This window comes from Perca fluviatilis, chromosome 11 (assembly GCF_010015445.1).
Source record: "Perca fluviatilis chromosome 11, GENO_Pfluv_1.0, whole genome shotgun sequence".
NCBI classification, from domain to species: domain Eukaryota; kingdom Metazoa; phylum Chordata; class Actinopteri; order Perciformes; family Percidae; genus Perca; species Perca fluviatilis.
This window is the reverse complement of record NC_053122.1, coordinates 1,823,514-1,843,294: the sequence shown is the minus strand read 5'-3', so window position 1 is coordinate 1,843,294 and position 19,781 is coordinate 1,823,514. Positions and strand designations below refer to the sequence as shown.

Sequence of the window (19,781 nt, the reverse complement as noted above, 5' to 3'; positions counted from 1 at the left end):
GTCTTGACCTACTCTATCTGTAAAGTGTCTCGAGATAACTTTTGTTATGATTTGATACTATAAATAAAATTGAATTGAATTGAATTGAATAGTTTCAATCTCTCTGATAAGAATTATCTAGGGGCACATTTTATATGTTGGGGAATAAACAGGAAACAACTCACCTGAAAATGTCAAGGATGACTGCATACAAGACATATTACACTAAGAAAGGAAAGAGGCTCAACGTGTTTATTGTAAAGTTGCCAGTAGGGGGAATAACCCAGGGCTGTGAATGAGCCCTGTCACTGTGATCAGGTTCCTCCTTCTAATCCACCAACTTAGTGTTGATGAAGACTAAACAGAGAGATCACAGCCTTCTTTATACTTGCTGTAGCTCAGAGTTACTCCACACTGCAGATATGAAGCCTCTGTTCATCTCAGTGTTGCTGGCTGCTTTGAGCCTTGGTGTGAACACAACTCTGTTCTTTGATATCAATCCAACATTAATATGATTCTTTGACAGCACACTGATTCTGTTTGTTGCTGTTTTACAGAATGCAGAGCACAAAAAGACAACGTGCTGCAACCTAAAGAAGATGTGACTGCTACTGAAGGAGAGGCAGTAACACTTGGCTGTCAGTATGACAGCAGTTCATCTAATGATTATCTCTTCTGGTACAAACAGGATGGAAACAACAGCCTCAAATTCATTCTGAGCCGCTTTAAGGTTGGCTCCGGGAAAACAGTTGATGAGGAGAGATTTTCATCCACACTGAATTCCAGCTTAGGATCAGTTACTCTGAAGATCCATAAGCTTCAGCTGTCTGACTCTGCTGTGTACTACTGTGCTCTGAGGCCCACAGTGACAGGAAACACCAAAACTCTGTACAAAAACCTTTGGAGCAAAGACAACACAATACTCCACAACATCCACCAGAGGGAGTCACACACTGTTAAACTTCAATATGATGTCTAAAATCACTTTACCTTAGAAGTGTAAGTGAGAGAAGTGAAAATACAGAGCTATGAGGAGACGGAGAGACTCAGGGAGGAGCTAAGCTGTTACTGAACTATAGAAGAGAGAGGAACTTATATATTTGTAAATGTAAATGGTCTGTATTTATATAGTGCTTTTCTAGTCTTAACGACTAGTCAAAGTGCTTTTATGTTACAGGAACCATTCACCATTCACACACATTCATACACTGATGGCCAAGGCTGCCATACAAGGTGTCACCTGCTCATCAGATAAACACTCACACTCATTTACACTCCAATGGTGCAGCATCAGGAGCAATTCAGGGTTCAGTTTCTTGCCCAAGGACATTTCGACCTGGAAATGCAGGGCCAGGGATGGAACTGCCAACCTAGAAAAATATCTAATGAAGTTCATTGTTTGTGTGATACTTAACTATTTCAGAAGCAATTGACAAGAAAGTTATTTTTTTCTACAGTTTTTTATTGTTGAAGAGTTACTTAACAAACATCCTGTCATCATGTCCAATGCAATCTTTGGCTACATTCAGACTGCAGGCGAAAGTGGCCCAAACTTCTTCAGCAATAGTGTGACCACTCAAATCTTGGTTAGAGTATCAAAATATCAGTGGTATATGAATCAGACCAAGGTCTATTGAGGTATATTTTAATGCGGCTGCAGTTTGGACAACTGAGGTAAAATTAAAAACTTAACTAGACCTACATGGAGAACAGTGATAGAGCAAGTCAATGGAGGGAGAGGGAGGTGTTAGACCTAGTTAGTGTATGCTCATTAATGTTACGGCTGCCATTAAACAAACATTTTGAAATAAAAGTGAAAATGCTTACTTCCTCTATAACCTCCATAACTTTAGTGCAACAGCGTGCTGCATCTGATGTCATTAGCCGCTTTCAGACCAAGTAGTTAGAGGAACATCTTTATAGGAAAAGTCCACCTCTAATCATATCTACCTAGTACGCTCCCCCAAAACCGTTTTTTCAATATGCATTCACACTGGCCACGTGGCCATAGGGACTGGTAGGAGGTGTAAGGGAGTGATGCAAGTACCGCAACGGTCTTTAAAAGCATTAAAATCAGAAAACAAATAAACCAAAAATGAAATGAACTAATACTAAATCTAATGTATATAGCATATTCGTAATAATTTAAACATAATTTAAACAAGTGTCCTGAAGAGAGATGGATATCTCTCTCTCCCCCGCCTCTGCCTGTTGCGCTGTGGCCGTGTGTGTGTGTGTGACTGTGTGTGTGTGTGTGTGTGTGTGTGTGTGGTTTGTGTGTTTTTGTGTGTGTGTGTGTGTGTGTGTGTGTGTGTGTGTGTGTGTGTGACTGTGTGTGTGTGTGTGTGTGTGTGTGTGTGTGTGTGTGTGACTGTGTGTGTGTGTGTGTGTGTGTGTGTGTGTGTGTGTGTGTGTGACTGTGTGTGTGTGTGTGTGTGACTGTGTGTGTGTGTGTGTGTGTGTGTGTGTGTGTGTGACTGTGTGTGTGTGTGTGTGTGTGTGTGTGTGTGTGTGTTGTGTGTGAGAGACGGCCGGCCAGCAATGTTGTCATAAGACAGTTAACCACAGGTTCTCGTTAATCTTATGATGGACATGTGTTGTGATATTTAAACAAACGAACCGTCAGCGGCGAAATAAAAGCCTCTTATTTATGAGACCAGTCTGAGAGACGTCCAGCTTACAGCGGGGTCTCTAAGCATGACTGGCTGAGCGACAAGCTAGCTGCCGGGGCAGGCGCTGGCTGGCTGTTGCTTCACTTCATGGAGCTTCTCAACTCCGAAAACTTTGAATCAAATTGTCAATTTGGCATCGACTTTCGCAAGACTGCCTATATTCAAAATCTAAACAGTTAATTTCTCGCCTAAAACTAAGAACTGCAAAAATCCCTCCGGTCGTAAAGCGGGTATTGTTATTGTACTTTTGACCATGCGGGTTAGTTCAAAACCGCAAAGAGTTCACACTGGAATCTGATATAGGCCATTTTAAAAAGGTAACGTGAACAGACAAACAAAAAATAGGATCTGAGCAAAAAATCCAAATTAAGCTTTAAGACTTGTGGTATGAATGTAGCCTTTGACACTCATGACAATGATTTCGTCATGCTAAATATTATGTTAATGTTTAGAAATCTTCAACAGATGATAAATAGGAAGGACCAATGATGTGAAGGCCCAGATCCATCAGAGTATCAATGCTCTTCCTCTCTCTCCTCCCCTCTCACTGCAGACATGAAACAGTGGCTGACTAACATCCTGATTCTGACTCTCTGGCAAGGTAACTATTTAAACATACTGATTGTTTTTCTTTAATCAGTCATCTATATTGATTTATCTCCTCCTCTGAATATTCTCTTCTTCCCCAGAGTGTAAAGGAGAAGATAGAGTGACCCAGCCAACATGAGATCTCATTACTACTGAAGGAGAGACAGTTACTCTTGACTGTAAATTTGAGACAACTTATTCAACCTTCACTTTGTTCTGGTACAAACAAGAAGTCAAACATTACCCAAAGTACATGCTGAAGCGTTTCTCAACAACGGTAGAAAATGCTGCAGAGTTTAAGAGAGATAGATTTGATGCTACAATCAACAAGACATCAGTTCCTCTGAAGATCCAGAAGCTTCAGCTGTCTGACTCTGCTGTGTACTACTGTGCTCTGAGGCCCACAGTGACAGGAAACACCAAAACTCTGTACAAAAACCTTTGGAGCAAAGACAACACAATACTCCACAACACCCACTAGAAGGAGTCACACACTGATAAACCTCAATCAATATTTAGTCTAGAATCACTTTACGGAGAGACTCAGGGAGGAGCTGAGCTGTTACTGAACTATAGAAGAGAGAGGAACTTCTATATTCAACAGAGATCAATATACAAACCATCAACATTACCTTTATTCAACATGTTGTCACTGCAGCATTGTGTGTTTTCTCTGAGCTTTCTTTCCATCTTCACAGGTATGTTAGATTATGCAGTTGAACAAGTTTGATTCCAATAACATCTAAATTGGAATCATTCATTGAGACTCATACAACATGAAATAACAATTTCTTTTTTTTTTTTCCTTTAGGTATCAGCTGTGATGAACTCACTCCAGTATAGAAAGAAGAGAACAGTTTAGAAGGGAGCTCTGTTGCTCCTACAGATACTCCAAACAAGCTACTGTTGCTGATCAATTCTTCTGGTATCGACAATATCCAGGAAAACCACCAGAGTTCATCATCTTTCACTTGGGAACGCAAAATGAAACTAAATCTGGACTGTCTGTTCATGTAAGTGAGGATAAAACCAAAATTATTCTTCAGATCTCTTCTGCTGCAGTCTCCTGACAGACACAGAGCCCCGTTTGAAACACAGAGCCCGTTTGAGACGTTTAAGGAAGTGGCTATACGCTGCTAAACATCGGAGGTGGAAACCCGAAACTTATGGCAGAAATACACGGAGCTCAAACGAGACACATCTGCCGCAGCATGTCCGCAGCAGGAGTGGACACTAAGCAACGTCCGGTTTCATATTTGTCAGTTAACTTTTCAAAATACATTTGGGGTTAAACTCAAAACATTTGGGGCTGAACCCCCGGCAAAATGTTTGATGCTGAAGGAGACGGAGATGAGCACCGGCAGGGTGTGTTGTGGACCTGAGGAGGGGGAGCTGCGCTACGGTGCGCTCCGGCCCAAATTAACCTCTGGGTGTATGAATTAAATAAACTTCAGCTGGAGTCCAATTTACTACGGCAACACTGTTGACCGCATCAGTGATCTCTTTCCATCCAACATTCTTTCTATAGCCTTTAATACCAGTTTTCAGGCTGGCAAATAGTACACACGTTAGTGCAAATTAACCTGAGATATCAGGGTTTCAATCTCCACCTCTGAAAAGTGCTGCAGATTAAGTCTCACCATGTCGTAAATGGCAGGGGCGAGGCCTCAAAACCGAGAATATATTGGGGCATGATATTTAAATTACGATCATTTCCAGCCGCTGCATTTATATCAATGTACGACCATTCTTACGCTCTGATTGGTGTGATACGAACGTTTCATGAATCACACGTGAAGCCTGTCGTAAGATGATTTCTGCGCTCATATCTGCACTGGTTTCTACAATAGGTTGATAAATGAGGGCTAAAGTCTCTGTACAAAAACACAAGCTGACACACTGACAAGCTGCTTGAAGCGTCTTTTTCTACACTGTTGTACTGATCTTTGTACCTCCACTAGAGGGCGACATTATCAAGTAGGAGGTGCACTACTTCTGTACTGTGTTCAACCATTCAGTCAATAATTAGTGCTGCTGTGAAGAGAACAATTCTCAAACTGAATGTTGAACATCAGCTAGTTTCTCCTGTTGATTTAAACCTTGTTGTAGAAATGAAACACTGGCTGTGGATTATTCTTGCTGCTCTTCTCTTTGGTAAGATACAAAGAACATCATGGTTTTATTATTTTTCTAAAGATTTATATAAACTTCAGTTCATAGCAGAAATCTCTGAATATTTGATCTGTTTCTGTCCAGAGTAACAATGTACAGTTGATATTTTCCACTGTCTTCTCCTCTTAGCCTCATGAACAATGTGACTTCAAATGACTTAATTTTCTCTACTTTCCTTTTTTCAGGAAAAATAGCTGGAGACAAAATCTCTCCTATAGAAGATGAAGTCAGTAAAACAGAAGGAGAATCTGTTACACTCAGATGCAAATATGAGACAACGTATAGTCCTACACTTTACTGGTACAGACATCATTCTGACCTTCAGGCACCTCAGTTTATACTCTGGAAAAGAGCTATTAGTGGTGAATATATCCCAGATAATCGGTATGAATCCAAAACACCAGGGAAATCAACTGAACTGATCATAAGGACACTAACCCTGGCAGACACAGGTCTCTACTACTGTGCTCTAGAAACACAGTGATACAAAGTGTAGAAGAGGCTGTACAAAAACCTGAACACAGATATCTGACTACTCTTCAAAGAGGAGGGAAGTGGTATTCAAACCACAGCTTCATATCAGATGGATTCAGATTATTCCAGTTTTATCAGAGTCCCTGTGGTTACAGCTGCTAATGTAACACTGTGGGAGGATTCACATGAGCAGCAAATCCACATCAATGACAAACCAACTGTATGATGGTTGAAACACAAGACACCATGATAACAAAGAAATGGACACTGACTTACCTACTAAATCCTCTTCATACCCTGAGGGCAATTGAGCCACAATGTTAAAATTTCTTTACTGGGATGTCTTCGGGAAATAACTTAACATAGCTCAAAACAACCCCTCTTTGGGGCCATGCTCTATCTCCATATTTTAATGTAGAAAAATAATTAAATGTTTAAACCGAAGACAAGACTTTGGCCTTTATTGGCCTGAACAAGCATTCTGATATCATGCACGGTTTCTACCAAATCACAGTTTATGTATCGTCCAGTTTTCAGACATTTTCAGATTTTCCAATGTGTATGTATGGGACGAAATGTTGAGAGCTAGAGGGGAGGACAGAGGGGGAAGCTGTGGTACATCTCTCTGAAATTTTTCCAAACAAATTACTCTCTCCCCTACAGTTTTCACTCTTCATACATCATGGTTGGTCACAATGTAGGAAATATTGTGCCTGTCGCAGACATCTATCTATGGAATCCACCGGACTTAAACTTTTGGCTCTGTTCGTACCAACTGCCGATGGAAACAATGAAAATAGATAGGCCACAATGAGCTCCTTCCATTGTTCAACATGTTGATCTGCATCCCAAATAGACACCGAAACACCAATAAATAAATAAAACTGAAGTCACTGGTAGTTTATATTACATAACATCATAATTCACAGAAGAACTCAGTAGAATCATATTTTTACTCCACCATCTTTGAATTTGACCTCAAACTGCTTCAGAGGACCAAAAGATACTAAACTGTCACGTTACATTCAAGAAGCATTATGAAAAGAGCAGAAAATACAATATGTTGAAATGTTAAGTCTCTGTTTACTTTCAAACTTTCTAGAAATACATTTTTTTTAAATGTCCCATGAAATGTTAGCCTGACGTGGTCCTACTCAGATTCTAGTCAGAATGTTAACTTCCCGACCTCAAATTTTGTGGGCGGGGCTAAGTTCGGCTAGCATCCAGGCTAATGACATGTCGCTCTTTGGATTCTTTTATATAGACCTTAGTGGTCCCCTAATACTGTATCTGAAGTCTCTTTTATATAGACCTTAGTGGTCCCCTAATACTGTATCTGAAGTCTCTTTCCTGAAATTCAGCCTTGGTGCACAATTACAGCCTCTAGAGCCAGTCCCACAATGAGCTTTCCTTAGTTTGTGCCATTTCTGTGTCTGTAGCTATTGAGGAGGAGAGAGGGAGGTCAAGGTGGAGGTTGGGGGGGTGGCCTTCACCAACTGCCACTTTGCTCGTTTGAAAGCCATGATGTCTCTCTTTCTCATGGGCAGGCCAAATTCTCTGGGCAGGCAAAGCAGAGAAAGGGGAGGTAAACTCGCTCCTTATGACCTCATAAGGAGAAGATTCCTGATTGGCCCATCTGAGCTTTCATTTTCTCAAAGGCAGAGCAGGATACTCAGGGCTTGGTTTACACCTCTCGCCATTTCTAGCCACTGGGGGACCATAGGCATGCTGGGGGAACTAATATTAATGTTAAGAAACCTCATAAAGTGAAATTTTCATGCCATAGGACCTTTAAAATGCATGTAAAGCTTCACTACTATTACCAAACAAAGTGATTCTGCAACAGCTGCAAAACAGGAACCATGTCAACTAAAAATTACAAAGACCACGAAATGTTACACTAACAAAGGAGAGAGACACGCCATGTGTTAGGTGTAAAGTTGCCAGTAGGGGGAATAACCCAGGGCTGTGAATGAGCCCTGTCACTGTGATCAGGTTCCTCCTTCTAATCCACCAACTTAGTGTTGATGAAGACTAAACAGAGAGATCACAGCCTTCTTTATACTTGCTGTAGCTCAGAGTTACTCCACACTGCAGATATGAAGCCTCTGTTCATCTCAGTGTTGCTGGCTGCTATGAGCCTTGGTATGAACACAACTCTGTTTCTTTGATATCAATCCAACATTAATATGATTCTTTAACAGCACACTGATTCTATTTGTTGCTGTTTTACAGAATGCAGAGCACAAAAAGACAACGTGCTGCAACCAGAAGGAGATGTGACTGCTACTGAAGGAGAGGCAATAACACTTGGCTGTCAATATGACAGCATTTCATCTAATAATTATCTCTTCTGGTACAAACATGATGGAAACAACAGCCCCAAATTCATTCTGAGCCGCTTTCAAGGGGATGAAGGGAACACAACAGAGGAGTTCAAGGAGAGATTTTCATCTACACACTATTCCAAGTTAAGATCAGTTCCTCTGAAGATCCAGAAGCTTCAGTTGTGTGATGTGGTTTTTTGTAATGTTGTGTGCTGCCGTTGCGGAAAAAAAAAAAAAAAAATATATAAAAAAAAAAAAATAGAAAAAAAAAAAAAAAAAAAACAAACCACACCCCAGACACAACAAAACAAAAAAAAAAAAAAAATTTTTTTTTAATAAATAAAAAATTATTTTTTTTGGTGTAAATTAAAAAAAAGAAAAAAAACAGAGCCACCAGGAAACCGAAAAAGCCCCCGGAGAACTGCCCTGTTTTAAAAAAATAAAAAAAAAGAGAATTTATATAAAAAAACAAAAAAAAAAAAAAAAAAAAAAAAAAAAATTATTTTTTTATTTATATTATTTTTTTTTTGTTTTTTTTTTTTTTTTTTTTTTTCTTTTTCATAATGTATGCTAGTTTACATAGTTAGATTATTTTTTTTTAAAAAAATATTAATTTTATTATTTTTTTAATTATAATAAATAAAAAAAATAAATTATTTTTTTTTTTTTTTGTTTTGTATAGTTACATATTAAATAAATAAAAAAAAAATTAAAAAAAACATTACTTTTTTTATCTTACCCTTTTTTACTTACCTTACAATGTCAACTAGTAATTATTTCTTCTGGTACCGACAATATCCAGGAAAACCACCAGAGTTCATCATCTCCCACTCTGCTTCAGGACAAGAAGGAAACAAAAATAATGTAATCCCTGGATCAACGATTAAAGTGGAGGACAAACAAATCCTCATGAACATCCCCTCTGCTAAAGTGTCTGACTCTGCTGTGTACTACTGTGCTGTGAGGCCCACAGTGACAGGAAACACCAAAACTCTGTACAAAAACCTCTGGAGCAAAGACAACACAATACTCCACAACATCCACCAGAGTGAGTCACACACTGGTAAACTACAATCAATATATAGTCTAGATTCACTTTACGGAGAGCCTCAGGGAGGAGCTAAGCTGTTACTGAACTATAGAAGAGAGAGGAACGTCTATATTCAACAGAATTCGACTGACAAACCATCAGCATTACCTTTATTCAACATGCTGTCACTGCAGCATTGTCTGTTTTCTCTGATGTTTCTTTCCATCCTCACAGGTATGTTAGATTATGACACATGAACAAGTTTGATTCCAATAACATCTAAATTTGAATCATTCATTGAGTCTCACACAAACATGAACTACCAGAGTTATCTCTTCCTTTAGGTGTCAGCTGTGAAGATCTCACTCCAGTTGAGAAAGAAGAGAACAGTTTAGAAGACAGCTCTGTAACTCTGTCCTACAGATACTCTAAACAAGCAACTGCTGCTGATCGATTCTTTTGGTATCGACAACATCCAGGAAAACCACCAGAGTTCCTCATCTTTCACTTGGGAACGCAAAATGAAAAAAAATCTGGACTGTCTGTTCATGTAAGTGAGGATAAAACCAAAATTATTCTTCAGATCTTCTCTGCTGCAGTGTCAGACTCTGCTGTGTACTACTGTGCTGTGAAGCCCATAGTGACAGGAAACACCAAAACTCCATACAAAATCCTTTTGGAGCAAAGACAACAAAATACTCCACAACATCCACTAGAGGGAATCCCACACTGTTAAACTTGAATATGACGCAGTCTAGAATCACTTTACCTTAGTAGTGTAACAGAGAGAAGTGAAAATAGAGAGCTACGAGGAGACGGAGAGACTCAGGGAGGAGCTGAGCTGTTACTGAACTATAGAAGAGAGAGGAACTTCTACATTCAAAGACTTCAATACACAAACCATCAACATTACCTTTATTCAACATGCTTTCACTGCAGCATTGTGTGTTTTATCTGATGTTTCTTTCCATCCTCACAGGTATGTTATACAGCTTGAAAAGTATATAATAACATCTAAATTGGAATCATTCATTAAGTCTTTTACAACATGAAATAATAGTCATCTCTTCCTTTAGGTGTCAGCTGTGAAGAACTCACTCCAGTTGAGACAGAAGAGAACAGTTTAGAAGGCAGCTTTGTTACTCTGTCCTGTACATACTCCAAAGGTTCTGCTGATCAATTCTTCTGGTATCGACAATATTCAGGAAAGCAACCAGAGTTCATCATCTCTCATCTGGAATCAGGAAAAATAATGCAAACTACAAATTCTGGACTGTCTGTTTCCGTAAGTGAGGATAAAACCAAAATGGTTCTTCAGATCTCCTCTGCTGCAGTGAGAGACTCTGCTCTGTACTACTGTGCTGTGAGGCCCACAGTGACAGCAAACCCACAGTCTCTGTACAAAAACACAAGCTGACACACTGACAAGCTGCTGGAAGACTTTTTTCTACACTGTTGTACTGATTGTACTGAATAAGTGCTGCTGTGAAGAGAACAATTCTCAGACTGAATGTTGAACATCAGCTAGTTTCTCCCGTTGATTTTAACCTTGTTGTAGAGATGGAACATTGGCTGTGGATTATTCTTACTGCTCTTTTCTTTGGTAAGATACAAAGAACAACATGGTTTTATTATTTTCTAAATATTTATTTAAACTGCAGTTCAGAGCAGAAATCTGTGAACAGTTGAGCTGTTTCTGTCAAGAGTAACATTGTACAGTTGACATTTTCCACTGTCTTCTCCTCTCAGCCTCATGAACAAGGTTAGTCTGATGGCTTAATTTTCTCTACTTTTTTCAGGAATAATAGCTGGAAAATTTTTTTTTTGCTGTAGACGTTGAAGTCAGTAAAAAAGAAGGAGAATCTGATGTGAATATGAGACAACAGATAGTGATCCTGACCTGATCACTGGTACAGACATCATTCTGACCTTCAGGCCCCTCAGTTCATACTCTGGAAAGGAGCTATTATTGGTGAATATATCCCAGATGAGCGGTATGAATCCAAAACATCAGTGAAAACAACTGAACTGTCCATAACGACACTAACCCTGGCAGACAAAGGTCTCTTTGGAGCAAAGACAACACAATACTCCACAACATCCACTAGAGGGAGTCACACACTTTTAAACTTCACTATGTTGTAGTCCCTTAACCTTAGAAGTGTAACTGAGAGAAGTGAAACTACAAAGCTACGAGGAGACAGAGAGACTCAGGGAGGAGCTGAGCTGTTACTGAACTATAGAAGAGAGAGGAACTTCTATACTCAACAGAGTTCAATACACAAACCATCAACATTACCTTTAGTCAACATGCTGTTACTGCAGCATTGTGTGTTTTCTCTGCTGTTTCTTTCCATTCTAACAGGTATGTTAGACTATACAGCATGAACATATTTTATTCCAATAATATCTAAATATTTTTAATTAAGTATTTTACAACATTAAATAACTGAGTTATCTTTTCCTTTAGGTATCAGCTGTGAAGAACTCACTCCAGTCGAGACAGAAAAGAACAGTGTAGAAGGCAGCTCTGTTAGTCTGTTCTACAGATACTCCAAAAACGCTGATTATACTGATTATTTCTCCTGGTATCGACAATATCCATGAAAACCACCAGAGTTCCTCATCAATCACTTGGGATTACAAAATTTAACAAACTCTGGACTGTCTCTTTCAGTGAGTGAGGATAAAACCAAAATGGTTCTTCAGATCTCCTCTGCTGCAGTGACAGACTCTGCTCTGTATTACTGTGTTGTGAGGCCCACAGTGACAGCAAACCCACAGTCTCTGTACAAAAACCTGCCAGCTCCTCAGTAAACATTTATTCACTTCAGCTCCTCCTTTCATTGAACAACAGTGCTGTCAAGTGGACAATGAGAACATAATTCATTGAATTCATTGTTTACACTGATTATTTGTCCTTACAACTTCATGAAAAATATGTAATCCAGTTAATTGTTTTTGTGAGTCTTAAAGGGGTGATAGAATGCAAAACCTATTTTACCTTGTCATAGTTGAATAATGACAGTTCGGTGGGTAAATAGGACATACATAGAAGCTCAAAATCCCATTGACACCCCTTTACTATGAAAATCTCATATTTTGAAATTGCCTCTGAAAACGGGCGACACTCAACAAAGCTAGAAGCTTACGTAAGCATCCCAAGACCTGTACTTTTGTCACGCCCATGGGTGTATTAAGAGAACGGTCATGCCCCAAAATTTACATAGGCTACACAACTGACCTGAGATCAGGTAGTCTTCTGAATCTAGGTCGCACAGATCTCTGCTATTCCATTACAAAATTCACTTCTGAAACTTTTTTATGTGAGAAATAAACTATGTAAAGCTCAAATATGAGCTGTTTTACGAAAATGGATGGCAAATTTCAAATTTTGTCCGACTGTGTGTCGGAGTTCAGCGGCTGGTGCTGCTTGGGTTGCTACATCGCCGCTCTGCCTGTCTTTCTTCACCGACCCCGGCCTGCTGTGTGCTCGATTGAGCTCCGCCTGGCAGCCCCCGGTGCGCAATACCCGCGCAAACTCACCGTTTTCTGGGGGTACTGGACTACCAAAACGCCGCTGCCCTGACAGAGCTCCAGGGCCTGCAGCTCGCTGTTTATGGAGGAAATATTTATTCATAATTCAAATTGAAAGTCCAAACACAAATTGAAAGTCCAACAAAGCGAGATCAAATTAAAAATATTATTTTTTGTTTTTTAATTTTCCATTTGGCTTATCCATTTGGATTGAATATTTGGCTTTTTGATTCCAATTTAACATTGGCTTTTAATTTGGATTTAATATTTGTCTTTCAGAAGTGAAACATTGCAGTGTTTGGAATGTGAGATTCTGTCGCTTCTCTAATGTGTGTGTATGGGGGATTCGCTCAACTAATCAGTGCGCGTCTCTAATGTGTGTGTATTGGGATTCGCTCAACTAATCAGCACGCAGCTAATCTAAATATTCATGATCATACCATATTTGGAAGAAAAGCTCTTGTTACAAATAGGGCCAAAACACAGGGATGCATAAGGGCCAATAAAATATCAACCAGGCCATTTTCAGCCCAACTAATGTTACACATACCCCATTAGGAGACCATAAGGAACAGTGTGAAATACCCTATATAATCATTCTATCATCCCTTTAACTTTTGTTTAGACAAAACCACTTGACAAGAAAGTTGTTTTTCTGTTGAACTTTATACCTCCCCTAGAGGGGGCGACATTACCAAGTGGGGGGGTGCACTACTTCTGCACTGTGTTCAACCATTCAGTCAATGATAAGTGCTGCTGTGAAGAGAACAATTCTCAGACTGAATGTTGAACATCAGCTAGTTTCTCCCGTTGATTTTAACCTTGTTGTAGAGATGGAACATTGGCTGTGGATTATTCTTGCTGCTCTTTTCTTTGGTAAGATACAAAGAACAACATGGTTTTATTATTTTCTAAATATTTATTTAAACTGCAGTTCAGAGCAGAAATCTGTGAACAGTTGAGCTGTTTCTGTCAAGAGTAACATTGTACAGTTGACATTTTCCACTGTCTTCTCCTCTCGGCCTCATGAACAAGGTTAGTCTGATGGCTTAATTTTCTCTACTTTTTTCAGGAATAATAGCTGGAAACAAAATTTTTGCTGTAGACGTTGAAGTCAGTAAAAAAGAAGGAGAATCTGATGTGAATATGAGACAACAGATAGTGATCCTGACCTGATCACTGGTACAGACATCATTCTGACCTTCAGGCCCCTCAGTTCATACTCTGGAAAGGAGCTATTATTGGTGAATATATCCCAGATGAGCGGTATGAATCCAAAACATCAGTGAAAACAACTGAACTGTCCATAACGACACTAACCCTGGCAGACACAGGTCTCTACTACTGTGCTCTAGAAACACAGTGATACAAATTGTAGAAGAGGCTGTACAAAAACCTGAACACAGATATCTGACTACTCTTCAAAGAGGAGGGAAGTGGTATTCAAACCACAGCTTCATATCAGATGGATTCTGATTATTCCAGTTTTATCAGAGTCCCTGTGCTTACAGCTGCTAATGTAACACTGTCGGAGGATTCACATGAGCAGCAAATCCACATCAATGACAAACCAAATGTATGATGGTTAAAACACAAAACACAAAAACACCAAATAAATGGACACTGACTTACCTACTAAATCCTCTTCATATCCTGTGGGCCATTAGGCCACAATGAGCTCCTTCCATTGTTCAACATGTTGGTCTGCATCCCAAATAGACACTGATACATTAACTAATACAACTCTGAAATCATTGATAGTTTATATTCCATAACATCATAATTCAAAGAACTCATATGCTGTCCTCACTAAAGGTTGTTGCAGGCAACGTATTCTTCAGCTATACAGCTAGCTTAACATTATATTATCCAGCATTATATTCTCCAAGAAACAGGCAGGTTGTTGTGTTTGGCAGGATTTAATTAAAAGGTCCAATACGTAATATATGTACTGTAATAAATCAAAAAATGACACCAATGCCTCATTAGGCCACATTGAACTCCTTCCATTGTTGAATATGTTGATCTGCATCTCAAATAGAAACTGATACATTAACTAATACAACTCTTAAATCATTGGTAGTTTATATTCAACAAAAACAGAAGCTTCCCCAAAAACTCCACCATTTTCAAATTTGACCTCAAACAACTGCAGAGGACCAATAGATACTAAACTATTACTTTACATTCAAGAAACATTCTGAAAAATTCATAAAACATAACATGTTGAAATATGAAGTCTCAGTTTACTTTCAAACTTTCTAGAAAGAAATAGTAAAAGGCATGTACAGTTTCACTACAATTACCACCTTTTATACGTTAGAGAACAAAGTGAATCTGCACCAGCTCCAAAACAGGAACCATGTCAGTTAAAAACTACAAAGACCACTTCATACAAGAAATGTTACACTAAGAAACGACAGAGGCACAACATGTGTTTAGTGTAAAGTTGTCAGTAGGGGGAATAACCCAGGGCTGTGATCAGGTTCCTCCTTCTAATCCACCAACTTAGTGTTGATGAAGACTAAACAGAGAGATCACAGCCTTCTTTATACTTGCTGTAGCTCAGAGTTACTCCACACTGCAGATATGAAGCCTCTGTTCATCTCAGTGTTGCTGGCTGCTATGAGCCTTGGTATGGACACAACTCTGTTTTCTTTGATATCAATCCAACATTGATATGATTCTTTGACAGCACACTGATTCTGTTTGTTGCTGTTTTACAGAATGCAGAGCACAAAAAGACAACGTGCTGCAACCAGAAGGAGATGTGACTGCTACTGAAGGAGAGGCAATAACACTTGGCTGTCTATATAACAGCAGTGCAACTAATAATTATCTCTTCTGGTACAAACAGGATGGAAACAACAGCCCCAAATTCATTCTGATGCGCGTTCAAGGGGAGGAAGGGAACACACCAGACGAGTTCAAGGAGAGATTTTCATCTACACACAATTCCAAGTTAAGATCAGTTCCTCTGAAGATCCAGAAGCTTCAGCTGTCTGACTCTGCTGTGTACTACTGTGCTCTGCAGCCCACAGTGACAGGAAATACCAAAACTCTGTACAAAAACCTTTGGAGCAACGGCAACACAATACTCCACAACATCCACCAGAGGGAGTCACACACTGTTAAACTTCAATATGATGTAATTTTGAATCACTTTACCTTAAATGTGTAAGAGAGAGAAGTGAAAATACAGAGTTACGAGGAGGCAGAGAGATTTAGGGAGGAGCTATCTAGATCATGCCTGTTAAGGAAGGGCTTAACTTTAGCCAGGAGAGGAAGCTGGAAAAAGCTCATTCTGAAAACATTGCTGATCTGCTTATCAAATTTCATGCTGCAATCAAATGTAACCCCCAAATTCTTGACAGCTGGCTTAGTGTATGAAGCCAGAGCTCCCAAACTCAAAGCTGGACCGTTTGGCATGCATGAAGTACTGAAGGTAATACACTTATCTTCATTCAAATTAAGAACGTTTTGTGAAAGACACAATTTAATATCATTAATACAACTACAGGGAGTTTAGTGTGACACTGTAATTGTATTTCAAAGGCAAATCAATTTGCAAATCATCTGCATAACAATGAAATGGTTGTGCTTACCTATAATATATACAATGCCCCTAAAGGCAACATGTATAAGAAAAACAGGATGGGGCCAAGTATTGAACTCCTAGGTACAGCCAGGGGCGGATCTACAGGGGGGCAAGGGGGGGCAGCTGACCCCCCACTGTAGGGCCTTGCCCCCACAGCTGCCCCCCTAACTTTGGTGTTCAAAAAACTTTGCTTGTAAAAACAAACTGCCACTATGTGCACAGGCTTCTTAAAACATTGAAACAAACAATTAATTTATATTAATTCATAATAAATAATAATTGTAGATGTAATCTTAGCCCCCTGCCCCTCACATACTTAGCTACGTCCCTGCATCAAACGTGCAGAGCAGCGTTCGCACATTCTGGCTCGCACACAGCGAGTCTGCTGCGGTGTGGGGGCCCTGCATCCCGGCAAAGACTGGAGCGACTGAACTGCCCCCCGAGCCTCTGAAGGTGAAGTCAGTTTCCCCAGGTGAAGTTAAAACACACGTTTCATGTAAAGTTAAATTTGTAATAAATGTAATGTATGCTAAAGGCGAGTCAGCATCAACAACAGCGCGTCCATTACGTTAGCCAAAAGTCAAATCGCTCCCTCGTGGTTTGTAAGCGCATTCTGCTGTTTGATTAGTTTGATTTCAGTAAAGACAAGAAGAGCAGAATACAAAATATTACAAACTGGCATGTTTGAATTCATAACGTTTACAGAGGGTCTCCGTTTCGGTGACGTTATGTTAAAACACACTACACAGTGCTCGCTGAGACCGATCATTTGTATACGATTAGTTAAGGAGTACTATTAAATCCACTTCCTCTCACATATCACGGCAGTATGGCTGCACAAATTAAACCAGGCAACATCCTTTACTGTCAAACTGGGAAAACAACAAATGCAACGGGATTAAGAAGGCTAGTCTAAACATAACTGATGTGTGCATGTAATAAATCTCGTCTGATGTTATGTTTTTTTAGGCTACTTATTAGCTACAGGGCCATACAGTGTAATGTAATACAATAATAACAAGAGCTTTTCACATCTTGACTTTTGCAGGCCAGAGTAGCTGGAGATATTAGCTGAAGCCTAACAGTGGGGATATTGCCAGCCAAGAAAATTCTGAGATGTGCACAGGAGGAAGAGGAGGAGGGAAATGAAGAAGGAGAAAACAGGAAACTGGAGAGACCAGGCAGGTCAGAGCAGGAGAAGACCACAGAAGGAGATGCAGAAATGAGTGAAAGAGAAGAGGGAAAGGAAGAATTGACAGTGAGGGATGAAGAGGAGGCTGCAGGTTCAGAGAGAGGGACAGAGGCAGAGAGTGATCAGGAGGAGGCAGATGAAGATGACAGAGAGGAAGAGGAGGCTGCAGTTACCCCTGGACCATATGGTTGGTTTATATTCTCCTTACATATAAATTGCAGTACAGTAACATAACATGTTGTGACATGACGTTTTTTCAGTTTTTGGCTATTTCCATTCTGTTGTATATGTTATAGGGTTAGATATGTAAATATTTACATATACAACAACAGTTGACTCTTCTCAAGACACTTTACAGATAGAGTAGGTGTAGACCACACTCTTTAAGTTACAAAGACCCAACAATTCTCCCAAGAGCAAGCATTTGGTGCAACAGTGGCGAGGAAAAACTTCCTTTTGGGCAGAAACATCAGACAGACCCAGGGTCTTGGTGGCCGCTGCCGGTTAGATACAGATGGATACAGATATAGAGAATTTTATGATTCATAATAATGGTAATTATAGTAACAAAAAAGATAATGGAACTATGACTAGAAATAATAGTTGTAGCAGTTTAGGGCGTAGCAGTTTAGGGCATAGCAGGGCGAGGCGTAGTTTACGTATGGGGGTTCCCATGTACCGTCTTCCCCTGCCACCCTACCAAGATCTCTCGCTACCCCTTTGCCCCCCCATGTAAAATTTTCTAGATCCGCCACTGGGTACAGCACAAGAGAGAGGAGTTAGTGATGAGGAGAGGTCACCAGTCATGACAGAGAAGTTCCTATTTGCCATATAGGAGCTAAACCATTTAAGTGCCGAGTGCTTGATCAAAGCGAGAGAGGAGGACTGCATGGTCCACTGTATCAAAAGCCGCTGTGAGGTCCAAGAGCACTCAAACAGCAGGATTCCCAGCATCTACAGACAAGACAATATCATTGTGTACTCTCAACAGTGCCGACTCAGTGCTGTGACGTGATCTGAACTCTTCAAACACAGAGTTCTGTTGTAAAAAGGCTTGTAACTGTATGAAAACAACTTTTTCCAAAACCTTTGAAAGAAAAGGCAGATGAGAGAAACAAATTGGACAACACTGTGGGATCAAGATGAGGCTTCTTAAGTAGGGGCCTGACCACAGCATATTTAAAGGCAGCTGGGACAGAACCTAAAATTAGACAAGAATTTAATAAAGTAAGTAGACTCGACCCAATGGTGCTATTAAAAACCTCCTTCACCATCCTGGTGGGAACCATGTCTAAGGGACAGTAGGCAGGTTTCATGTGTTGCACTACCTCAGTAAGCACCGTCACAGAAACTGGCTTAAATTCCTCAAACACAGCAGAGTGCACAGGAGCAGCAGGTACAAACAATTTAGACATAAAACATTATGAAAGTACGAGAGTGCAGAGTCAGAGTTAATAAGTTCAGTAGCACTTGATAAAAACATGGTATAAAAAATGTATTCATGATTTGGGTAAATTTAATTTATTACAACTCTGTTGTCTCAGCCAGGTCTCACGGCAGGTCGTTATATAGTTACGTTATTTTAATCTATTAAGTCATGGACAGGTTACGTAAATGCCTTTTTTTTGTGTGCCGATTACGAAATTGAAAGCAATGCATTTTAATGGGAAGCATATTTCGTGATCCCAGAACGCTGACGGTAGCGAGTAATATTGATAAGGCGAAAGTCCGCGTAGGGAGGTTGGTCAGGGTGGTGGATGGGTCAGAAAACACAGAACTTTCACCCCGGAGACCGGGAATTGCGTCCCGCGTGTTGCGGTACCTTTGTCCCGCGTGTTGCAGTTCCTTTGTCGGTGTGTCCCGCGTGTGACGGTTCCTTTCCCCATTCTTTTTTTTTCCTAACCACAACCGTCCAGTTATTGTTTCATTTCCCCATTGTGGCGTTTCATTTCCCCGTTGTTGTGTGCCCCTGCGCCCGTGGATCGCGTCCTGCGAGTGGCGGCCCGCGAGTGGCGGCCCATCCCGTTGTTTTGGCCGGTGTGTGGCGCTTCATTTCTCCGTTGTCGCGTCCCCCAGAGCAGGTTCAAAAAGCGTCACCTGTACACGTTCAAAAGTCGTTGCATATACACGAAAAAAAACGTCAAAATAAGTCGTTACATATACACGAAAAAAACTTCAAATTCGTAACCTGTACACAAATTTATGAATCAAA

The 19,781-nt window shown here is 40.0% G+C and overlaps 2 gene segments (V, D, J or C); both read left to right on the top strand.

Moving 5' to 3' along the window:
• Positions 1 to 300: 300 nt before the first annotated feature.
• On the top strand, positions 301 to 841 carry LOC120567886 (the record flags this gene model as incomplete). The annotated part of the segment is given in 2 exon segments: positions 301 to 447; positions 537 to 841. Coding segments are annotated over 2 exon segments (423 nt in total), but the record flags the coding sequence as incomplete, so codon positions are not given.
• A 9,358-nt stretch (positions 842 to 10,199) lies between these two features.
• LOC120568499 lies at positions 10,200 to 11,114 on the top strand. The segment is given in 3 exon segments: positions 10,200 to 10,221; positions 10,319 to 10,640; positions 11,042 to 11,114. Coding segments are annotated over 3 exon segments (417 nt in total).
• Positions 11,115 to 19,781: the final 8,667 nt, after the last annotated feature.